This window comes from Peromyscus leucopus, chromosome 4, assembly GCF_004664715.2.
Source record: "Peromyscus leucopus breed LL Stock chromosome 4, UCI_PerLeu_2.1, whole genome shotgun sequence".
Classification (NCBI taxonomy): Eukaryota; Metazoa; Chordata; class Mammalia; order Rodentia; family Cricetidae; genus Peromyscus; species Peromyscus leucopus.
This window is the reverse complement of record NC_051066.1, coordinates 36,954,778-36,976,151: the sequence shown is the minus strand read 5'-3', so window position 1 is coordinate 36,976,151 and position 21,374 is coordinate 36,954,778. Positions and strand designations below refer to the sequence as shown.

The following is a 21,374-nucleotide window of genomic DNA, read 5'->3' as shown; positions in this document are numbered from 1 at the left end:
CATTTTTAAAAATCGTGAAAATATTAATTGACACAGTGTGTGAGCTGTTCCCCATCTCCACGTGCTCATCCAGCACTTAAACAAAGGAAGTGGGAAGAAAGTGTATTGTTTTAAATGAAGTCAGTTGTGTTACTGTACAAATAGCTGCTAACTCAATTGCTTGGCTTGACATCAGTCTCATTATCTCTGACGTTTCTTACAGAGTTAACTAAAGAAATGTGACCACAGTGAGTTCCCATAGAGGTGGAATTGAGAAGTTAGAGTTTCCAATCAGGCAGCCTACAGTTAAATGTGGGCTGTACTGTTTAACGAGTCTGTGACCTTAAAGGAATAATGTCTTATGTCTCCATTTCCTTTATTGGAAAGGAATTAAGTGTGGTGGCTGATGAGTTAGTGAGAGGATGAATACACAATGCCTTCCACAGTCTTGACAACAAATAACACTGTTTTTGAAAGATGTATGTAAAATATTCCTTTTACCTTAATTTAAAATCGCAATATGTAAACTTAAATTCCTCTATTTGTTTATTGTTACTACCAAACATTGTGAGGTTGACTTAAAATAAGTACACCTAGTAATGCATTTGTTAAAGTATTACAAATCTCTATTGAATTGTATGTGTTCTCATATTTTGTTTTAAACAAAAATACTGCCATTTTGTTAAACTTTTTGTAGTTTCTTTTATTTTATGTTGACCAAAGACTTATCAAATTATCTTAAAACTTTAAATTCAGCTTTGCGATCTTAAAGTCAAGTGCCTGCAACCTAAATTTTTCACATTCTTTACTGCTAATTGAACCAGCATTAGGCTTCAAAGCTTTCAACACCATTAATTCGGGTAAATTACCCTTATATATTTATCCAGACATTTATGAAACAAAACTACTTAGATTTTTTGTTAAATAATGACCATTTTATTTTGTCTTATTTTATTTTTGAGCCTAAGGTGACTCTGTGTTGCCTACGCCGACTTCTAACTTGTGATTGTCCTGCATCAGTTAACAGAGTTGTCAGTATTATAGATGTGTGCCATCTGGCCCTGAAATGATTAAAGTCAGCATTGATCTAGAAGAAAATAGAATCATGTTTTTCTCACTCTTTGGATTTCTTTTTCATCTTTGTTTTTTGTTTGTTTGTTTTCATGACAGGGTCTTTCTGTGTAGCCTAGAATTCTGTAGACTAGGCTGGCCTTGAACTCACAGAGATACATCTGCCTCTGTTTCCAAAGGGCTGGGATTAAAGGTGTGTACAACTCCTGCCCAGCTCTTAGAATATTTTTAACACAAAAATTGGCAAAATTATCATCAGAGTATTTTTTGACATGTAATATTTATTGAATTTTTTCCTTGGCAATTTCATACATGTATTCTAACTAAAGTAACCCCACACAACTCTTTCTAATTTCCCTCCTATCCCATTACCCCAGCTCTGTTCCCTATAAGTCATTTTCCCACATTCATGTCTTTTGTTTTTTATTTGTGTTTTTGTTTTTGTTTTGAACCCTGAGTTTAACCAGGATCATCTGTGTGACTGTTGGTTTGAAACGATCTGTTGGGACCTGGTAGACTCCTTAGTGGTCACACAGCTGACAACAGTGACTGCCTCTTTCCCGGAGTCCACCAGCCGCCAGCAGTGCAATAGTGAGGGTGGCCTGCGAGCCCTTCCCTGGTTCACAGAGGGTTGCTGAGCAATGCTGTCTTGTGTAGGCACCATGCAGGGAGCCACTGCTCCTTTCATACTTCACTGACTATGCTGTGTCCACAAGACCACATTTGACAAACCCCCAACTCCACTCCATGCCTGCCAGTGCCGGGGATCGAACCCAGGACTTTGCAGATGCTGCATAAGCACTTGACCACTGTGGGAGCTATGTGTCCCCATATACAACAAGAATCCTTAAAGCAATTCTGCAAGTTTGTGGAAGCACCACAAAGAAGTAGGGTGAGCGCAGACACTGTAATCTGAGTCGAATATGACTCTGTGAACTAAGTGTTAGCATTACAGCAAAATATTTGCTGTGTAAGAACTCAGTGTCCTACTTAGAAAAAGACTATAATTCCAACCACTAAGACTCTTATGATAAACAAGATACTGTGTATGAAGTAACCATCTCAATAAATGAGCACATAATATTATAGAAAATTTATAACTTCTAAATGATGTTAGTCTTCATCCTGGTGATACTGTCTCTAAATATCTGTAATATCTATATCTATATCTATAAAATATATGTTTAGCAGTTAGGGTAAAGCTCTAAACTGCATATATGTAAGCCCAGATGACTTTAAGAGCCTCTGTCTGCACAGGAGAGAATGTGCAATGCTTTTGCTGATTTAAGGGCACAGCCCTTTAAAAGTCTTCGGATTGCCAAGGACAGAAAAATTTCACCAAGAATATTTCTTCAGGTCTCAATAATTTAAAAAATGGGTTCTGCAATCTGTTACTTAGAAATAAAATGAAAATTCATATGTGGCTTTGTATTTTTGGTAAGCTGCAGCTAATATTCAGTGCCAAGAAAGGATCACCAGCAGCAAAGTCCTAGAGTGTGATGAGTCTTCTGAATTAAATCGTTGATTCTTCAAATCTCATGATTGTATTATACACCTCTGTAGAGACTCAATAATACAGAATGACGGAGAATTGGCAGTAGAGCAGTCAAACACCACATCTGGAGACTGAAAGAGAAACACAGCAGTGTTTGATAGAGATCAGATGTGTTTGATCTAGAAATTCTAGAACAAATCTAATTATAAGTAAGAAATGTCAGGGTTTGTTCTTGTTAGGTATATATTCCTATCCAGGCCACTTGAAACTTTCTCAAAGAACATTTTTAAAATGCAACTTCTAACTGTGATCATAGCATAGAAGGATAATTTTGAAAATCAAAAAATAAATTCTTATTATAACTTAGATGATTGCTCAATTATAAAATAGCATTTTACATGCCAGCTATCTGATGTAAGTAATTTCCCAGATTATAAATTCAAATTAATGCAGTATAAAATCTTATGGGTTTATTCTTATGCTTGAAAGCATTGTTCATATCATGTCAACATGTGAAATAAACTTTAGAATCAGAGGTTATTTTTAATAATGACCTTATAGCTGTGTAATGACTATATAGTTATGGTTCTAAAGCATTTTTTCAAATTTATGACAAGCCATGAATATAAATTTTTTTATAGAAATATTGTTCTTTGTTCATGTTCATTCCGCAAGTTGTAGCTGTATATCAGTCGCTTTATGTATTTCGGTTTCTGTTTTATTTGTACTTGCAGTTACTTGTAAATACTTCCTGGATATATAACTTTAATCAGCTTTGTTATCTCTTCTATATGTTCGTTTAACATTTATTGTTTACAATTATGAGAAAATTTCTACACTCATATGATTGTGAGTCACCTTATAACAGGTAACTGAATTTCGGATCCAGCATGGATAGCGTTTGATAGTTTGGTATTTGTGTCTTAAAATTATCTGACTCCAATTAAAACTTTTTACCTAAATATTTATTATCTCAAATTTTCCTAATGTTTCCTACAGGAAAAAATTAAGAGAATACAGCAAATCAGAATGGAAAAAGAACTCCGAGCTCAGCAAATTCTTGAGGTAGAATTCTTAATGTAACACAATTAAGATAAATATTCCAAGTCCAAGGCTGTTTAAAATGCTCAGTTGTTACCTCATTTGTTCAAATGAGTATGTCCACTAGAAAGTCTGTTCAGAACTGTGTAGCCTGAGACATTCTTTGAACCTTTTTAGCAAGTTCATCCATGCTAGCACTAAATGTTAGAAAGTAAAATAAAAAACAAAAATGAAGAAGAAAAGAAAAGGGCAGACTTGGACAGCCAGTATAGTTGTCATGGAGTTCATGGTGTCTACCTTCAGGAAAGCCCTGAGGGTGTATAGACATTTCTTTTCATTTAGAAACCAGTGTTTAGTAAAGGAAACTCGTTAAGTGCAGAAAATGATGTCACTAACAGAGTTCCTATAGGGTGTTCCTCCCTTTCCTGCAAGCGGACTAGAATTAGGGATGTAGAAATGTTAGCATCAAAATTAGTAGCTAGAAATCAGCAGGTGTAAAAACTGAAAAAGTGGGGCTAGCACATATAGGACTCAAGTCACCTGAAGAGCAGTTGGTAACATCCGGTGGTCCAAAGAGTCACTCTGTCACATAGTGAGATAATATGATGCTAGAAACAATTGCCCCATCATCAAGACAAAGGCAAATTATGTTTCATGTCCCATATCAAAAATGGCATATGTCTTGAAATTATTTTCTGCAAATATAGTGAAAAACAAGCTTTTTTTTTTTTTTTTTTAAGAGAGGGTTTTTCTGTGTAGCCCTGGCAGCCCTACAGGCCTCAAACTCACAGAGATCTGCCGGCTTCTACTTCCCAAGTTGCTGGGATTAAGGGCGTTCACCGCCACCACCCAGGGAAAATAAACTTGTAATGGCTGCAATTCCTTTACCCTCGGCTGTTCATGAACTGCTGCTTTTTGGAACACTGTATGGCCTGAGGTCTGCAGAGACTTAGGTCTTTTTGTGTTATTAGTTGCTTTCTCCTAGGAGTATACACATATTCATTCCCTCACCCAGTTTCAGTTGATTTTACCACTCCAAATTCAACCCACAATAACTAGCAGATAGAAACTCACAGCCGGTCAGTGGCTTCAGGTGAGCATGGTGCTGATTGTCAGAGTGCAGGCGCTGTCCTGTTAAAAACTAAACGCTGAATCAAGATCCGCTCGCTCTACAGAGGCAGTGAAAGTCACATTGACCAAATTCCATCTAATTATCTAAAATATTAAGGAGTAAAGGAAATTCCAAAGTGTAAATATGCTGTAAGTGTTACTGATGTATTTTTGAAGTTCTTTTTATCCATCCATGTTAATTCTTTTTAAAATTTTTTCAGAAAGTAAATTTTCTTTTAAAATACTCCAGATGCAATACATGACAGTCATTTTTCTTAAGTGTCAAGAGAAAATAACGTTATTTCAGTCAGATGTTTATAGAAGAAAACCATGTCGAGTTGTGATTTTTAAGGGTGCTTAGGTATATGTTTTAGTACTGGTCTGCAGATTAGAAACACTGTGATGTGAAGCGGGGATTTTTGTGATTGTCTGCTTATGTATTACATGCTCATTGTGTACCTTGTGAGGCATGTAGCTGTGAGTCTGGGGTTATCTGCGAGTCTCAGCGCTGCTGTTGCATGACTTGAGACCTGTTTTGCATGCACAGGCTAAAAAGAAAAAGAAGGAAGAAGCAGCAAATGCCAAATTATTGGAGGCCGAGAAACGAACAAAGGTTAGTTTAGCCGAGAGTCAAGAGTTTTTATTTTCAAAAATAAAAACTTTATTTGCTTAACACCAATCATGAAAAAATAGTTTTTCTCAAAACTACTATTGAAAAATGTGTGTAAATGTGTGCTTTTATTTGTGTGTATATTTTTGTACTTTTTTTTATTTCTTAATGTAGGTTTTATGTGCTGTTTTGATATGTGCAAATCAAAGACATCAAATCAGAAATGCAAACTATTGCATGGCATCTGAATTTTAAGTTTTGCTTGATAAGAATGATCCCCCACACTAGTTTATGTGTCATTTATGTTAATGCTGCAAACCGTGCCCCAAACCTGACTGTCCCTTCATAACTCTCTCTTTGTTAGTGTCCAGTAAGTGTTTTCTTTATTAAAAACAAAATTCATAATCTAGGCATTGTGATGCATACCTGCCATGTTTACAGTCAGGAGGTGGACTTAGGCTGCTTGGAAGTCAAGTTCAGTGCCATAGCAAGACCCTGTCTATAAACAAACAAGTGACAGAAACAATACTGTTAACTGTCATTACATAATAAAATCAGCCCATTTTATTACTGTAGCAAATTGTGGAGGCGTTTTGATTACAGTTCCCTGGCATGAAGCATAAGAGAGATGTTCTGTTCATTCTGTTCCTTCCCCGCTTAACTCTCACCGTCTACTGAAGTCTGAATGGCGGCAGCCGAATGAACTCACTGGTGCTCTAGTTGGCAGCACGGCTCTACCACATAGAGCCGTGACAATGCTTTGTTGTTTGCTGGCTTGTTTTTGTTCGGGGCACCATAGGATGCGCTTGGGATGAATTGCGCAGCTAAGCAAAGCTCGGCTTCTAAGCTCTGCTAACCCTAGCTTGCAGTCTTTTCAACATATACTCCCTTGCTTTGTTCTCTAGAATAAAGAATAGTCTTAATTTACATATATATGTATATATATGTTAATATATATATATATATATATATAGTCTCCCTTACATTTACCCTTAATATTAATTTTACTTAGATTCTACCTTGCTAAACAATAGTCAATAGGTAACAAACTTAGATAATTGTTTTGCTTTGTGGCCCATCCTGTGACCTGCTGGTGGACACACGCACAGATGCACCCAGGCATACACAGAACATATTTGGGACCTTATGTTTAGAGTGAGGAAGGGCTTTACTAAGCTAGTTTTAAGACTGGAATAATAAATTATTGAGTAATTGTTAAAATACTTGTATGGTTTTTAATATGCTAAGTTTGACGATCTATTCAGTAAGTTTAGTGAATTTCCATTGAAGTATGTTTTCTAACTGTCCATTGAATTTGAAGTTGAAATGACTACTAGGAAAACATCCTTGCTACTGATTAGGCCATACAGTTAGAGTTAGCTAGCTATTAGGTAGAGTCATATCAAGTTAAGAAAGATTGAATAATGAACATTTTCTGTGGTTAAAGCTATTAGAAGGCTAAAAGTTTATCAGCAATGAAATCTTTATTATTTAATGTTCTCAAAATCTCTCCTAAAACCGTATATCAAAAGTCTCTTATTTTTAAGGAGAAAGAACTGAGAAGACAGCAGGCTGTCCTTCTGAAGCACCAGGTCTGTATGCACAGAGCCACACCGTCGGAAGTACCTTATCATTCTATTTAACTTTTGGGGTGGGGGGTGGGAAGCTTCAGAATACTTCCTTTAAAATTTCTTTATAATTCCTGCTTAGGTTTTCCCTTTGTCTTACAGTTTATTGCCTTGCTTTGGTATTGGTGTCTTTGGGGGGTTAAAATTGGTTTTATGACTCTGTGATTTCTGTTTCATAATGTTGTGCCAACTCTTTCTACCAGGAGTTGGAGAGGCATAGACTAGATATGGTATGGGTATGTTTATTTTTGTACATCTAACACCGCATTGTGATTTGGTTGTGATATGGTTGTCATAGCAATGCATAAAGTGTAGCACTGGCTGCTGTCATATTACATACTGCTGCATGGCTTCACAGCGCAGTGCATTGCATACATCTGCTTGTCTGTCTATGGAGAAGTGTGACACATCTCTAAGAGTCCATTGACTTGCATAAAACTCCTCTCTCAAAACATGCGTTACTGATGTCACAGGGAAAGCTGACTCATTAGACATCCCATATTCTCCCATCCTTGTAGATGCAAAACTGCCATTAAGTACAATGGGAATTTTGAATTTGCTTGATGAGAGAATATGAAATATACTCTGGTTTTATAGTCAAATTTTGGAAATACTCCTTTTGGGGACCAAATATATTAAAACCAAAATGTTGATTAAATATTAATATGCAACTTATACACTAAAATTAGTTACCAAAATAAGGTAGTGCTTACCTTCTTTCTATATTGGGCATTTTAGATTACTCCTATTTGCCCATGGTACAGTTTTTAATGCCTTTAAATAGTGTGCCAAGCATCAGACATCAGTAAATAGGAATATCACATTTCATTGGTACATGTGTATGAACCATGACTAGTTTAACTTTTAATTGGTATAAACACTTTTAAAAAAATCTTCCTAATTTATTGGTGGACTATTGGATTTAAAAATGATTTTGTACTTGAAATTAACTTAATCAATTCTAAAACTACAATGTGAAAGTGATTATGAATTAATTTCTGCCTGATCTTAAATTTTAAGAACAATAGAACTTGTAAAATTGGCTATAGCATTTTATGGTTTTCTAATAGCAGATGTAAGGTAACTGACCTGTTCCAGCCAACCATTATGCTCTTTGTTCTGGCAGCTTTTGAAGGAGCATCACAGCTGACCATAAGTACCTTGTGTGCTCTGTTTACACTGTCTCCATGCTCATTGCTTCACCGTTTTGCTGTTGATTGCTCTCGTATTGCTTTCTAAACCTGAACTAAAACATGCACAGAATGGCCATTCTTGTCTGATATTTAGTATCTACTGTGACTTGTCTATAAATGCTAAACATGCTATATTGAGTTGTTGTTTTTGTTGTTGTTTCTGTTGTTATTGTTGTTGTTGTTGTTGTTTTCCATTTGAACACCAAACAGTTAACTGTGGTTGAGTTGTTCTCCGCATTTTATCTGGCCTCACAGGAGCGGGAGCGAAGGCGACAGCACATGATGCTTATGAAGGCTATGGAAGCTCGTAAGAAAGCAGAAGTAAGTGTGTGTTTCTAAAAGAACGTTACCTTAGAAATTAGCTGTGCTTTCCTGAAACAGAGTACAGGCTTGTAATGATTTTTAGTGTGTTGGATGGCATTGATTAGCTAACTGTAGCACTTTATTACTGTACCCAGGTGTATGTCACAAAACTGTTAGAGCCTGCATAGAGGTCCCAAGCACCTTCATTCAAACACTAATCACACCGACCACAAACTTCTGCCATCAGACTCTTCTTAAGCATGTTCTGTGTATGAAATTAGACATGCCATGTGTGCTAGAGATGGAACCCAGGCCCTGGAAGAGCAGCCCGTGCTCTCAACTGAGGAACCATCTCTTGGCCTTAACCAATTTTGTAATGCTTTTTCTGCTTCTATTTCTTTCTTTTCTTTTTTTTTTCCTTATTTTTTTTCTTTTTTTTTTGTGATATATATTTTTTATTTTACAATACCATTCAGTTCTACATATCAGCCATGGGTTCCCCTATTCTCCCCCCTCCCACGCCCTCCCCTTACCCCCAGCCCACCCTCCATTCCCACCTCCTCCAGGACAAGTCCTCCCCCCGAGGACTGTGATCAACTTGGTAGACTCAGTCCAGGGAGGTCCAGTCCCTTCCTCCCAGACTAAGCCAAGTGTCCCTGCATATGTTCCTGGTTTCAAACAGCCAATTCATGCAATGAGCACAGGACTTGGTCCCACTGCCTAGATGCCTCCCAAACTGATCAAGCCAATCAACTGTCTCACCTATTCAGAGGGCCTGATCCAGCTGGGAGCCCCTCAGCCTTTGGTTCATAGTTCATGTGTTTCCATTCATTTGGCTATTTTTTTCAATAATTGAGTAAAACTGAAATTTATTATATGCCACAGTTGTCCTAGGGACCTCCATGCTATATATATATAGCCTTTATGGTTCTATGGGTTGTGGTCTGATTGTTCATTTTATATCTAGAATCCACCAATGAGTGAGTACATACCATAACTGTCTTTCTGGGTTTGGGTTACCTCACTCAGGATGATTTTTTCTAGTTCCATCCATTTGCCTGCAAATTTCATGCTTTCATTGTTTTTCTCTGCTGAGTAGTACTCCATTGTGTATATGTACCACATTTTTTTCATCCATTCTTCCATTGATGGGCATCTAGGTTGTTTCCAGGTTCTGGCTATTACAAATAGTGCTGCTATGAACATAGCTGAGCATGTATCTTTATGGTATGTATCAGCATTCTTTGGGTATATGCCCAAGAGTGGTATGGCTGGGTCTTGAGGTAGTTCGATTCCTAATTTTCTGAGAAACCGCCATACTGATTTCCACAGTGGTTGTACAAGTTTACATTCCCACCAACAGTGGAGGAGTGTTCCCTTTGTTCCACATCCTCTCCAACATTGGTTGTCATTGGTGTTTTTGATCTTAGCCATTCTAACAGGTGTAAGGTGGTATCTCAGAGTCGTTTTGATTTGCATTTCTCTGATGATTAAGGATGTTGAGCATTTCTTTAAATGTCTTTCAGCCATTTGTAGTTCTTGTTTTGTGAATTCTCTGTTTAGCTCTTTAGCCCATTTTTTAATTGGACTGTTCAGTGCTTTGATGTCTAGTTTCTTAAGTTCTTTATATATTGTGGAGATCAATCCTCTGTCAGATGTGGGGTTGGTGAAGATCTTTTCCCAATCTGTTGACTGTCTTTTTGTCTTATTGACTGTGTCTTTTGCCCTGCAAAAGCTTCTCAGTTTTGAGAGGTCCCATTTATTAATGGTTGTGCTCAGGGTCTGTGCTGTCGGTGTTTTATTTAGGAAATGGTCTCCAGTGCCAATGCGTTCAAGAGTGCTTCCTATTTTCTTTTCTATTAAGTTTAGTGTAACTGGATTTATGTTTAGGTCTTTGATCCACTTGGACTTGAGTTTTGTGCATGGTGACAGTTATGGATCTATTTGTAATCTTTTATATATTGACATCCAGTTATGCCAGCACCATTTGTTGAAGATATTTTCTTTGTTCCATTGTATAGTTTTGGCTCCTTTGTCAAAAACCAGGTGTTCATATGTGCATGGATTAATGTCAGGGTCTTCAGTTCGATTCCATTGGTCCGTATGTCGGTTTTTATACCAGTACCAAGCTGTTTTTATTACTATAGCTCTATAGTAGAGTTTGAGGTCCGGGATGGTGATGCCTCCAAGGGTTGCTTTATCGTATAGGATTCTTTTAGCTATCCTGGGTCTTTTGTTTTTCCATATAAAGTTGAGTATTTTTCTTTCCAAGTCTGTGAAGAATTGTGTTGGGATTTTGATGGGGATTGCATTGAATCTGTAGATTGCTTTTGGTAAGATTGCCATTTTTACTATGTTAATCCTACCTACCCATGAGCATGGGAGATCCTTCCATTTTCTGATATCTTCTTCAATTTCTTTCTTTAGGGATTTAAAGTTCTTATCAAAAAGGTCTTTCACTTGTTTAGTTAGTGTTATCCCAAGGTATTTTATATTATTTGTGGCTATTGTAAAGGGTGATGTTTCTCTGACTTCTTTCTCAGCCCTTTTATCATTTGTGTATAGGAGGGCTACTGATTTTTTTGAGTTGATCTTGTATCCTGCCACTTTACTGAAGGAGTTTATCAGCTGTAGAAGTTCCCTGGTAGAGTTTTTGGGGTCACTTATGTATACTATCATATCATCTGCAAATAGTGAAAGTTTGACTTCTTCCTTGCCAATTTGTATCCCTTTGATCTCCTTTTGTTGTCTTATTGCTCTAGCTAGAACTTCTAGTACTATATTGAATAAGTATGGGGAGAGTGGACAGCCTTGTCTTGTTCCTGAATTTAGTGGTATCGCTTTGAGTTTCTCTCCATTTAATTTGATGTTTGCTGTTGGCTTGCTATAAATTGCTTTTATTATGTTTAGAAATGTTCCTTGTATTCCTGATCTTTCTAAGACCTTTATCATGAAGGGGTGTTGGATTTTGTCAAAGGCTTTTTCAGCATCTAGGGAGATGATCATGTGGTTTTTTTCTTTCAGTTTGTTTATATGGTGTATTACATTGACTGATTTCCGTATGTTGAACCATCCTTGCATCCCTGGGATGAATCCTACTTGGTCGTGATGGATGATTGTTTTGATGTATTCTTGGATTCGGTTTGCCAATATTTTGTTGAGTATTTTTGCATCAATGTTCATGAGGGAGATTGGTCTGTAGTTCTCTTTCTTTGTTGCATCTTTGTGTGGTTTGGGTATCAGGGTAATTGTAGCCTCATAAAAAGAGTTTGGTAGTGTTCCTTCTGTTTCTATTGTGTGGAACACTTTGAAGAGGATTGGTATTAGTTCTACTTTGAAAGTCTGGTAGAATTCTGCACTGAAACCATCTGGTCCTTTTTAGTTGGGAGACTTTTGATGACTGTTTCTATTTCTTTAGGGGTTATTGGTCTATTTAAATGGTTTATCTGGTCTTGATTTAATTTTGGTATTTGGTATTTATCCAGAAAATTGTCCATTTCTTCCTGGTTTTCCATTTTTGTGGAGTACAGGTTTTTGAAGTATGATCTGATGATTCTCTGGATTTCCTCATTGTCTGTTGTTATGTCTCTCTTTTCATTTCTGATTTTGTGAATTTGGGTGCTCTCTCTTTGCCTTTTGGTTAATTTGGCTAGTGTTTTGTCTATCTTGTTGATTTTTTCAAAGAACCAACTCTTTGTTTCATTGATTTTTTTGTATTGTTCTCTTGTTTTCTATTTCGTTGATTTCAGCCCTCAATTTGATTATTTCCTGGCGTCTATTTCTCCTGGGTGAGTTTGTTTCTTTTTGTTCTAGAGCTTTCAGTTGTGCTGTTAATTCATTGGTATGGGATTGCTCCATCTTCTTTATGTGTGCATTTAGAGCTATGAATTTTCCTCTTAGCACTGCTTTCATAGTGTCCCATAAGTTTGGGTATATTGTACTTTCATTTTCATTAAATTCTAGGAACTCTTTAATTTCTGTCTTTATTTCTTCCTTGACCCATTGATGTTTCAGGTGGGCATTATTCAGTTTCCATGAGTTTGTGGGTTTTCTATAATTTTTGTTGTTATTGAGTTCTAACTTTAAGGCATGGTGGTCTGATAAGATACAGGAGGTTATTCCAATTTTTTTTGTATCTGTTGAGATTTGTTTTGTGTCCAAGCATGTGGTCAATTTTTGAGAAGGTTCCATGGGGTGCTGAGAAGAAGGTATATTCTTTTGTGTTAGGATGGAATATTCTGTAGATATCTATTAGGTCCATTTGAGTCATAACATCTGTTAGGTCCTTTATTTCTTTGTTAAGTTTCAGTCTGGTAGATCTATCTTTTGGTGAGAGTGGTGTGTTAAAATCTCCCACTACTAATGTGTGGGGTTTGATGTGCGTTTTAAACTTTAGTAGTGTTTCTTTTATGAATGTGGGTGCTTTTGTATTTGGAGCATAAATGTTTAGAATTGAGACTTCATCTTGGTGGATTTTTCCCGTGATGAATATGTAATGTCCATCCTGGTCTCTTTTGATTGATTTTAGTTTGAAGTCTATTTTATTAGATATTAGGATAGCTACACCAGCTTGTTTCTTAGGTCCATTTGCTTGGAAAACCTTTTCCCAGCCCTTTACTCGGAGGTAGTGTCTGTCTTTGGAGTTAAGGTGTGTTTCTTGTATGCAGCATATGGATGCGTCCTGTTTTCTTATCCATTCTGTTAGCCTGTGTCTTTTTATAGGTGAGTTGAGACCATTGATATTGATGGATATTAATGACCAGTGATTGTTAATTCCTGTTATTTTTTTGGTTGTGTTGTGTTGTCCTTCTGTGGTGTATGTTGGTGTAGGATTATCTATTGCTTGATTTTTCATGGATGTGTTTAGCTTCTTTGGTTGAATTTTCCCTTCTAGTGCTTTCTGTAGGGCTGGGTTTGTGGACAGGTATTGATTAAATCTGGTTTTATCCTGGAATATTTTGTTTACTCCGCCTATGGTGATTGAGAGTTTTGCTGGGTATAATAGTCTGGGTTGGCATCCGTGGTCTCTTAGTGTCTGCATGAGGTTTGTCCATGATCTTCTAGCTTTCATAGTCTCTATTGAGTAGTCTGGTGTTATTCTGATGGGTTTGCCTTTATATGTTACTTGGTCCTTTTCCTTTGCAGCTCTTAATATTTTTTCTTTATTCTGTGTGTTTAGTGTTTTGATTATTATGTGGCGAGGGGACTTTTTTTTTGGATCCAGCCTATTCGGTGTTCTGTAAGCTTCTTGTATCTTCATAGGTATTTCTTTCTTTAGGTTAGGAAAGTTTTCTTCTATGATTTTGTTGAATATATTTTCTGTGCCTTTGAGTTGGTATTCTTCTCCTTCTTCTATCCCTATTATTCTTAGGTTTGGTCTTTTCATGGTGTCCCAAATTTCCTGGACGTTTTGTGTTAGGACTTTTTTGTCTTTATTGTTTTCTTTGACTGACGAATCTATTTTCTCTATCGTGTCTTCAGTGTCAGAGATTCTCTGTTCCATCTCTTGCAATCAGTTGGTTATGCTTGTTTCTGTAGTTCCTGTTCGTTTTGTCAGGATTTCCAGCATTCCCTCAGCATGTGTTTTCTTTATTGTCTCAAATTCATTTTTCAGATCTTGGAATGTTTCTTTCATCTGTTTAATTGCTTTTTCTTGGCTTGATTTGATTTCTTCCCATTTTTTGTTCGTTTTTTCTTCCATTTCTTTAAGGGAGTTTTTAATTTCCTCTTTAATGGAGTTTTTCATTTCCTCTTTAAGGGAGTTTTTTATTTCCTCTTTAAGGAAAGTTTTTATTTCCTCTTTAAGGTAGTTTTTCAATTCCTCTTTAAGGAAAGTTATTATTTCCTCATTGAGGGAATGTTTTATTTCTTCTTTAAGGGCCTCTATCATCTTCTTAAAGTCATTTTTAGGGTTGATTTCTTCTGTTTCTTCTGTCATGGTATGTTTAGGTCTTGCAGGTGTAGAATCACTAGGTTCTGATGTTGCCATATAGGTCTTTATGTTGTTGCCTGTATTTTTGCACTGGCGTCTACTCATCTCTTCCTCTGTGAGGTACAGGTGGTGTCTGTGTCTGAGAGTGCCTCTCTTGTTCTAATTTTTAGTCTTGGTTTAGTAGTGGTTCTTGGTTAAATTGGTGCTATTGGGCTATTTCTTCAGGGGCAGCTGATTTCGATCGGTGAATTATATACTTATGATTCTGGTGATCTGGTTTGGTGTCTGGGTAGCGCCTTCTTCTGTGTTCCCAGGTCACGTTTTGTTTATTTGTCAACTCCTCAGCTGATCTTGTTTCTTCAGACTTTAAACTGTAGGCATCTGAATCCTCTCACAGATGGGTTCCAGCTGAGCAGGGTAATCTCACCAAGTTGTTGGGTTTCACAGGATCAGCAGCTGGGCCCCGAGTTGTCCTCAGACGGAGTGTTCAGATTCGTTCTGGTTCTGACCCACCGAGATAGCTTCTTCCCAACCAGACGGAGTGTTCAGATTCGTTCTGGTTCTGACCCACCGAGATAGCTTCTTCCCCAGATGTTGGGGTTAGGGGCGTCCCTGTTCCAAGCTGCGTCTGTTTGTCTCCGTCCCTGGGCCTGTTTACCTCTGCAGTCCGCCGCTGGGCCTGTAAGTCCCTGTCAACTGCCACTGGGTCTGTCTGCCTCTGGGGCCGCCACCAGGCCTGAATGTCTCTGCAGGCTGCAGCCGGGACTGAATGTCCCTGTCGGTCTCTGCCGCCGGGTCTGAATGTCCCTGTCGGCCTTTGCCGCCGGGCCCGTTTACCTCAGCGGGCTGCTGCTGGGCCCGTCTACCTCCACAGGCCGCCACCACAGGCCTACCTGTGTCTGCTTGTCTCTGCCGCTGGGCCCGTCTACCTCTGTGGGCCGCCGCTGGGCCTGAATGTCTCTGCCGGCTGCCGCGGGGCCTGAATGTCCCTGTCGGCCGCTGCCACCGGGCCCGCTTACCTCAGCGGGCCGCCGCTGGGCCCGTCTACCTCCACGGGCCCCCGCCGCAGGCCTACCTGCGTCTGCTTGTCTCTGCCGCCGGGCCTGTCTACCCCTTATTTTTTTTTTTTTTTTCATGGAATATATTTTGATCCTGTTTTTTCCTCCCCAAACTCCTCCCTCTTCCTCATTACCCACCTAACCAACTTAATGCTTACTCACCCAGTCACCTGTTCATTCTCTCTCTCTCTCTCTCTCTCTAAAAATAAAGAAAGAAACTAAACAAAATGCCAGTAGCAGAAAAAGAAGATAGCAAACAAATGAGATAAACAAATGAGATAAAAAGCACCTGCTCCCCACCCCATTCATTTTATATTGGCCAGCTACTCCTGGGCATGGGTCCTGCCCTGGACTATGATGATTTATCCACTGTCACTCCATTGGAGAAAACAGATTTTTCCTTTCCCAGCAGGCATCAATTGCAAACAGCTTCTTGGCTAGGCGTAGGACTTTTGTCTACTTACCCTTTTCAGTGCTGGGATCTTGTGTGGTTTGAACTTAAGCTGGCCCTGTGCATGCTGCCATATCTATATGAATTCTTATCTACCTCAGTCCTGTTTATGTCGGGAAGACTCTGTTTCCTTGGACTCATCCATCACCTGTGGCTCTTACAATCTTTCTGCCACTTCTTCTACATATATTCCATGATCCTTCATGACCCTTGGTTTAGTGAAAGCCTTCCACTTAAGACTAACTTCTCTAAAGTCTCTCCCTCTCTGCACATTGTCCAGTTGTGGCTCTCTTAATTAATTATTAATTGCCATCTACTGCATGAAGAAGTTTCCCTGATGAGAGCTGAGTGAGGCACTCTGCTGTGGGTATGGTGATATACCATTAGGAATCATGATAGTTTACTAGAATAATAGCAGTAGGTTTCCCCGAGCTCATGTTCTCGCCACTTCAGCAGTGTCAGGCATGGGTCCTCCTCTTGGAGTGGATCTTCAATCCATTTTTAAAGTGGCTGGTGACTCCCGTGACATGTGTGCTGTTGTTGCACCAGCGTATTGGGCAGCCAGGTAGCTGTTGAAGGTCTCAGCATTTGTGGCTCGGTGATACTGATGATTACTTCCTCCTTTGGAAGCTGTACTGTGCAGAGTGCTTTCTAGCATGATGAATGCTAGTTCCTAGGGGTGGAGCTTCTAGTTGGGCACCAACTCAACTTCTCTGTGTTCAATGGCATAAATTAGTGTTTTCTTCAGTAATAGGGCATTTTCTGAATCTAATGAGAAGGTCATGTGGGTCTTTGTCTTTCAGTATGTTTATGTAGTAGATATGGAACCATCCCTGCATCTCTGGGATGAAGCCAGTTTGATCATGGTGGAAAATCTTTTTGATGTGTTCTTGAATACAGTTTGCAAGTATTTTCGTGAGAATTTTTGCATCTATGTTCATAAGGGATATTGTTCTATAAGTATCTCTTTTTTCTAGGGTCTTTGTGTGTTTTTGGTATCAAATTAAGAGTAGCTTCATAAAAAGTATTATTATATGTTCCTTCAGCTTCTATTTATTAGAATAACTTGAGACATATTGACTTTAGTGCTTTGAAGGTCTGGTAGAATTCTGTGCTCAATCCATCTTGCCCTGAGCTCTTATTTGTTGGGAAAATTTTAACTACTGCTTGTATTTTACTAGGGGTTTTGGGTCTATTTAGATTATTTATTTAATCTTGATCTAATTTTGATAGCTTGTACATATCAAGAAATTCATCCATTTATTTTAAGCTTTTCAGTTGGATGAAATACAAATTTTTTAAGTATATTCTTAGGATTTTCAGAATTATCCTCAATATCTGTTGTAATGTCTCCCTTTTCATCTCTAATTTTATTAGTTTGCATCTTTATATTTGCATTAATTTAGATAATTGTTTGTCAAAATTGTTGATTTTTCTCAAAGAACTACTGTTTGTTTCATTGATTTTTTTATTCTTTTATTATTGTTTGTTTGTTTCTATTTCATTGATTTCTTCCCTGAGTTTGATAATTTCTTCCCATTTACTCTTTTGGGGTATTATTTCTTGTTTGTTTTTTTTTTTTAAGAGCTTTCAGGTGTTTCATTAAGTTACTAGTAAGAGATTTCTCCATTTTTACCTATTAGAACTGTCTTCATTTTATCCCATAGCTTGGAAATGTTGTGTTTTAATTTTCACTAAATTCTGAAAGTTTTCAATTTCCTTTCTTTTTTTTTTTTATTTTTTTTTGGTTGTTGTTGTTTTGTTTTTTGGGTTTTTTCGAGACAGGGTTTCCCTGTGTAGCTTTGCGCCTTTCCTGGAACTCACTTTGTAGACCAGGCTGGCCTCGAACTCACAGAGATCCGCCTGCCTCTGCCTCCCGAGTGCTGGGATTAAAGGCATGCACCACCACTGCCCGGATCAATTTCCTTCCCTTTTTTTTTTTTTTTTTTTTTTTTTTTTTTTAAAGATTTATTTATTTATTTATTTGTTATGTATACAGCATATGTGACTGCATGCCAGAAGAGGGCACCAGATCTCATTACAGATGGTTGTGAGCCACCATGTGGTTGCTGGGAATTGAACTCAGGACCTCTGGAAGAGCAGTCAGTGCTCTTAACCTTTGAGCTATCTCTCCAGCCCCCCAATTTCCTTCTTCTTTTTTTTTTTTTTTTTTTTTTTTTTTGGTTTTTTCGAGACAGGGTTTCTCTGTGTAGCTTTGCACCTTTCCTGGGACTCACTTGGTAGCCCAGGCTGGCCTCGAACTCACAGAGATCCGCCTGGCTCTGCCTCCTGAGTGCTGGGATTAAAGGCGTGCGCTACCACCGCCCAGCTCCCAATTTCCTTCTTAATGTCTGTCTTGACCCATTTTTCATTCAGCAGTGAGTTGTTCAGTCTCCTTGGGTTTCTGTTCTCTCTGTGGTTGATGTCCATCTTTAATTATGGTGCTCAGACAGGATGCAAGGCCTCTCTCTAGGAAGCTGCACCAATAGTGTTGGTGGTTCTTTGTGCACAGTATACTGGTCTTACTTTAAAAAAAATCCCAGCTTCCTACTGTTTCTCTGGTTTAGAAATATACTTTCTATACTTTTTTTCTGTATGTAAATAAATGGTTAATTTTTAGAAACCTGATCAATATAAATTATTTTGTTCACTATTTTTAAAGGGCCATTAGTATATTATAGAATTCATAAATATTTTTATAACTCAGTATAACTAATACAATATGAAACATTTGCTTTCAATACCCATCTCTATAAACTAGCTTAAGCAACATGAAAAAGTAAAGTAAGTTTTCACAATGTTTCACAATCTTATTTTTGTTATAAATCTTCAAACTACATGAGTCATACATAATAGCTTCACTCATATGAACTGAATGATAAGCACAGGAAACATAACAGAACCTTTTACCATCTCCTCATGGGTCAGTGAGAACAGAGAGCTAGTGACCATGGATCTGCCACAGCATGGTGAGTCAGCATTCCAGGAGGCAGACCCTTCAAGTGTCCAATGTCACCTGATTCTTACCCCGTAAGCAGGAAAAATCCATGGTTCCAGTGATTCCAGTCGTGAGAGTGGGCCTCATCTGTATGTAGTGGAAAATGAGAGTAGACTTCCATGTACAGACAAGTTGTCAGCAATTCAATATTTCAATATTGAAATAAGACATAGACATGTACTTAAATAACCCACTTAACAAATGTACTCATTTCTATTTTAAACTTAAATTCCCTTTGAATGCAAATGTAAAATTACTTTTATATTCATTTCTCAATAAAACTTTAAGTATCATTTGGTGGAGTAGATTTTCTCTACCATTATTATTAATTTAAATGTATTGTAATCTTGAATTGTCTGACTTGAGAGTAAATAATTTTAAGTTTAGGAGATAGTTGTGAGTAGTGTCCTATATAATATGTACAGATAGTTAACCCAGTGTATGCTCAGTGGTTTTCTTTGTTGGCTTCTAAAGAAACCTCAACAGAAACATTTTACTTTTACATGTTCTTAATTTGTACTTGCTGAGTATAAGAAGCCTCTTTTCAGATTTTATCTTTGTTTCAGTTTAATTTTCATAAAATACTATATGAGATTAAAATATCAAATGGTAGACTGTTTTTAAAAACTACTTGATTGTGCTTCTCATTCTCAGCGTGTGATCTCATTCTTTGTATGCCTTCTGTAAATGACTGACATTTCTCATCTTATTTATAGTATTATTTTTTCTATACCCTGAGTTACATCTTTGTCTCTTAAATTATGTTTATATATTTTATATTTGAGTACAAGTTAATGTCAAAAGAAACGTAGTACCCAATTTATTCTGGGAAAAGACATCTAAGAAATCCAATAGAATCATTTCTTAAAATTTTAAGAAATATATAGGTTTTCTGCAATATAGCATGGTCTTTTAACAATGACCCTCCATTGTGATTTTATATGATAAGAACTTTTCATAATAGGTAATTTTAAAATAGGAGAAATGTATTACATTTTTAATATTGTACTATAGAGTATCTGAAAGTGTCTTAACATTTTTAGCATCTTTTAAATAAACTTACTTAGAATAAACTGATTTTTACCTCATGCAATTCTGACTGCTTAAGATAATCTCTGAGTTTACTACATTTCTTTTCAATGGCTTCTCAAGATTTTGGTAAAATTTTGTAGTGGAAGTCTCATAGTCAGATTGATCAAAAGAAACCGAGGACAAAGACGTCAAATTGTCTTCCCCTACAGAAAGAAACATAAAGGGCATTTCTGAAAGAATGTGTAATTACTGGTCCAGATGTTTTCTATCTTTACTTTCATGGCTTTTGAAGAACAAACCATTTAGCAAATTAATCACATGCTTAAATAATTTTAGGTGTTATGTCACACTGTATGCGTCAGGATCACATGATATCTTATCAATAGAAAATAATATTATTGGAAAGGAAAGCTGGACAATAATGGTTGAGAGTCAGGTAGAAAAATCAGGAACACTTTCTTGAGACACCAGGCACCTTATCCTCCTGAGAATGTGCAGTTACATTACAGAACAGGTCCTCTTGAAGTTCACTCTTTAGTTGGAGACATTAATTAAACAAATAATTGTTGCACCTTGTAGCATATGCTGTAAGGTATAATGAAGCTTAGGAAAATATGTAGTGAATTGTTTGAGGTAGTGGAAGGTCTGTGTAGCAGAGGAAGAACTGAGCATTCTGGACAGAGGCTATGACCTAGGTAAAGATAGTGCTGGATCCTACAGGACCAGGGGGCAGGCAAACCTCATCACCATTGTCCTCGACAGTGCCTTTCCCCAACACCATCATCACCACTGACCGCACTGTCTTCTTCTCACAGATGTGTACATGGTGTGTGGAATGCGCCAAGTCTACTAAGAATCATGAGCAGGGGAGGCCAGAACTTGCGTTGGTGCTAGATTTGATTTGGATTTATATGCCATTCTAAATATTTGTGGTGGCTGAGGGGACTCTGGAAACTGGTTCTCTGAGAGTTACAACCAAACTACAGATTAAAGGCATGTGCCACCACTGCCCAGCCTTTTGGTTTGGTTTGGTTTGGTTTGGTTTTTTCTCTTTGTAGCCCTGGCTGGCCTCAAACTCACCCTGCCTCTGCTTTCCAGGGTGTTGGGATTAAAGGTGTGGGCTACCACCTCCTGGCTTTTGGTCCACTTCTTAAGGTAAACTTCCTGTTACATCCTGCAACCATACATATATCTGTGTTGATACCACTTATCTTAGCTTTATAGATACTTTGTTGCCCATGTGCCATAAGTAATACTTATTTTCATCTAAACAAAGGATCAAACAAATTTTGAATAGTAGAAGTCTTCACTGAATCTAATATTAAGTGTATATATTCCTAAGATTTAAAAGTTTTTTCGGTTATATAGTAAAGATATATAAAATGATAGTTATTCTAAAATCCAGTAGCTGACAGTGTTGAAGAAGTGGCTTAGTAGTTTAGAATGCGTAGTGCTCTTGCAGAGGACCCGGGT

At 37.6% G+C, this 21,374-nt stretch overlaps 1 protein-coding gene across 16 annotated transcripts in view; it reads left to right on the top strand.

Annotated features, from left to right (window-relative positions):
• The window catches only part of Baz2b (bromodomain adjacent to zinc finger domain 2B), a 245,851-nt gene that overhangs the window by 187,474 nt on the left and 37,003 nt on the right, over positions 1–21,374 (top strand). For 8 of the 16 annotated variants that reach the window (XM_028869932.2, XM_037204812.1, XM_028869518.2 and 5 more), the window contains 5 exons: positions 3,545–3,610; positions 5,244–5,309; positions 6,854–6,898; positions 7,138–7,170; positions 8,383–8,448. In XM_028869932.2, coding sequence (XP_028725765.1) covers positions 3,545–3,610; positions 5,244–5,309; positions 6,854–6,898; positions 7,138–7,170; positions 8,383–8,448 — 276 coding nt within the window. The remainder of the gene's footprint in view (positions 1–3,544; positions 3,611–5,243; positions 5,310–6,853; positions 6,899–7,137; positions 7,171–8,382; positions 8,449–21,374) is intronic. The other 8 variants (XM_028869783.2, XM_028869725.2, XM_028869433.2 and 5 more) reach the window with 4 other exon arrangements.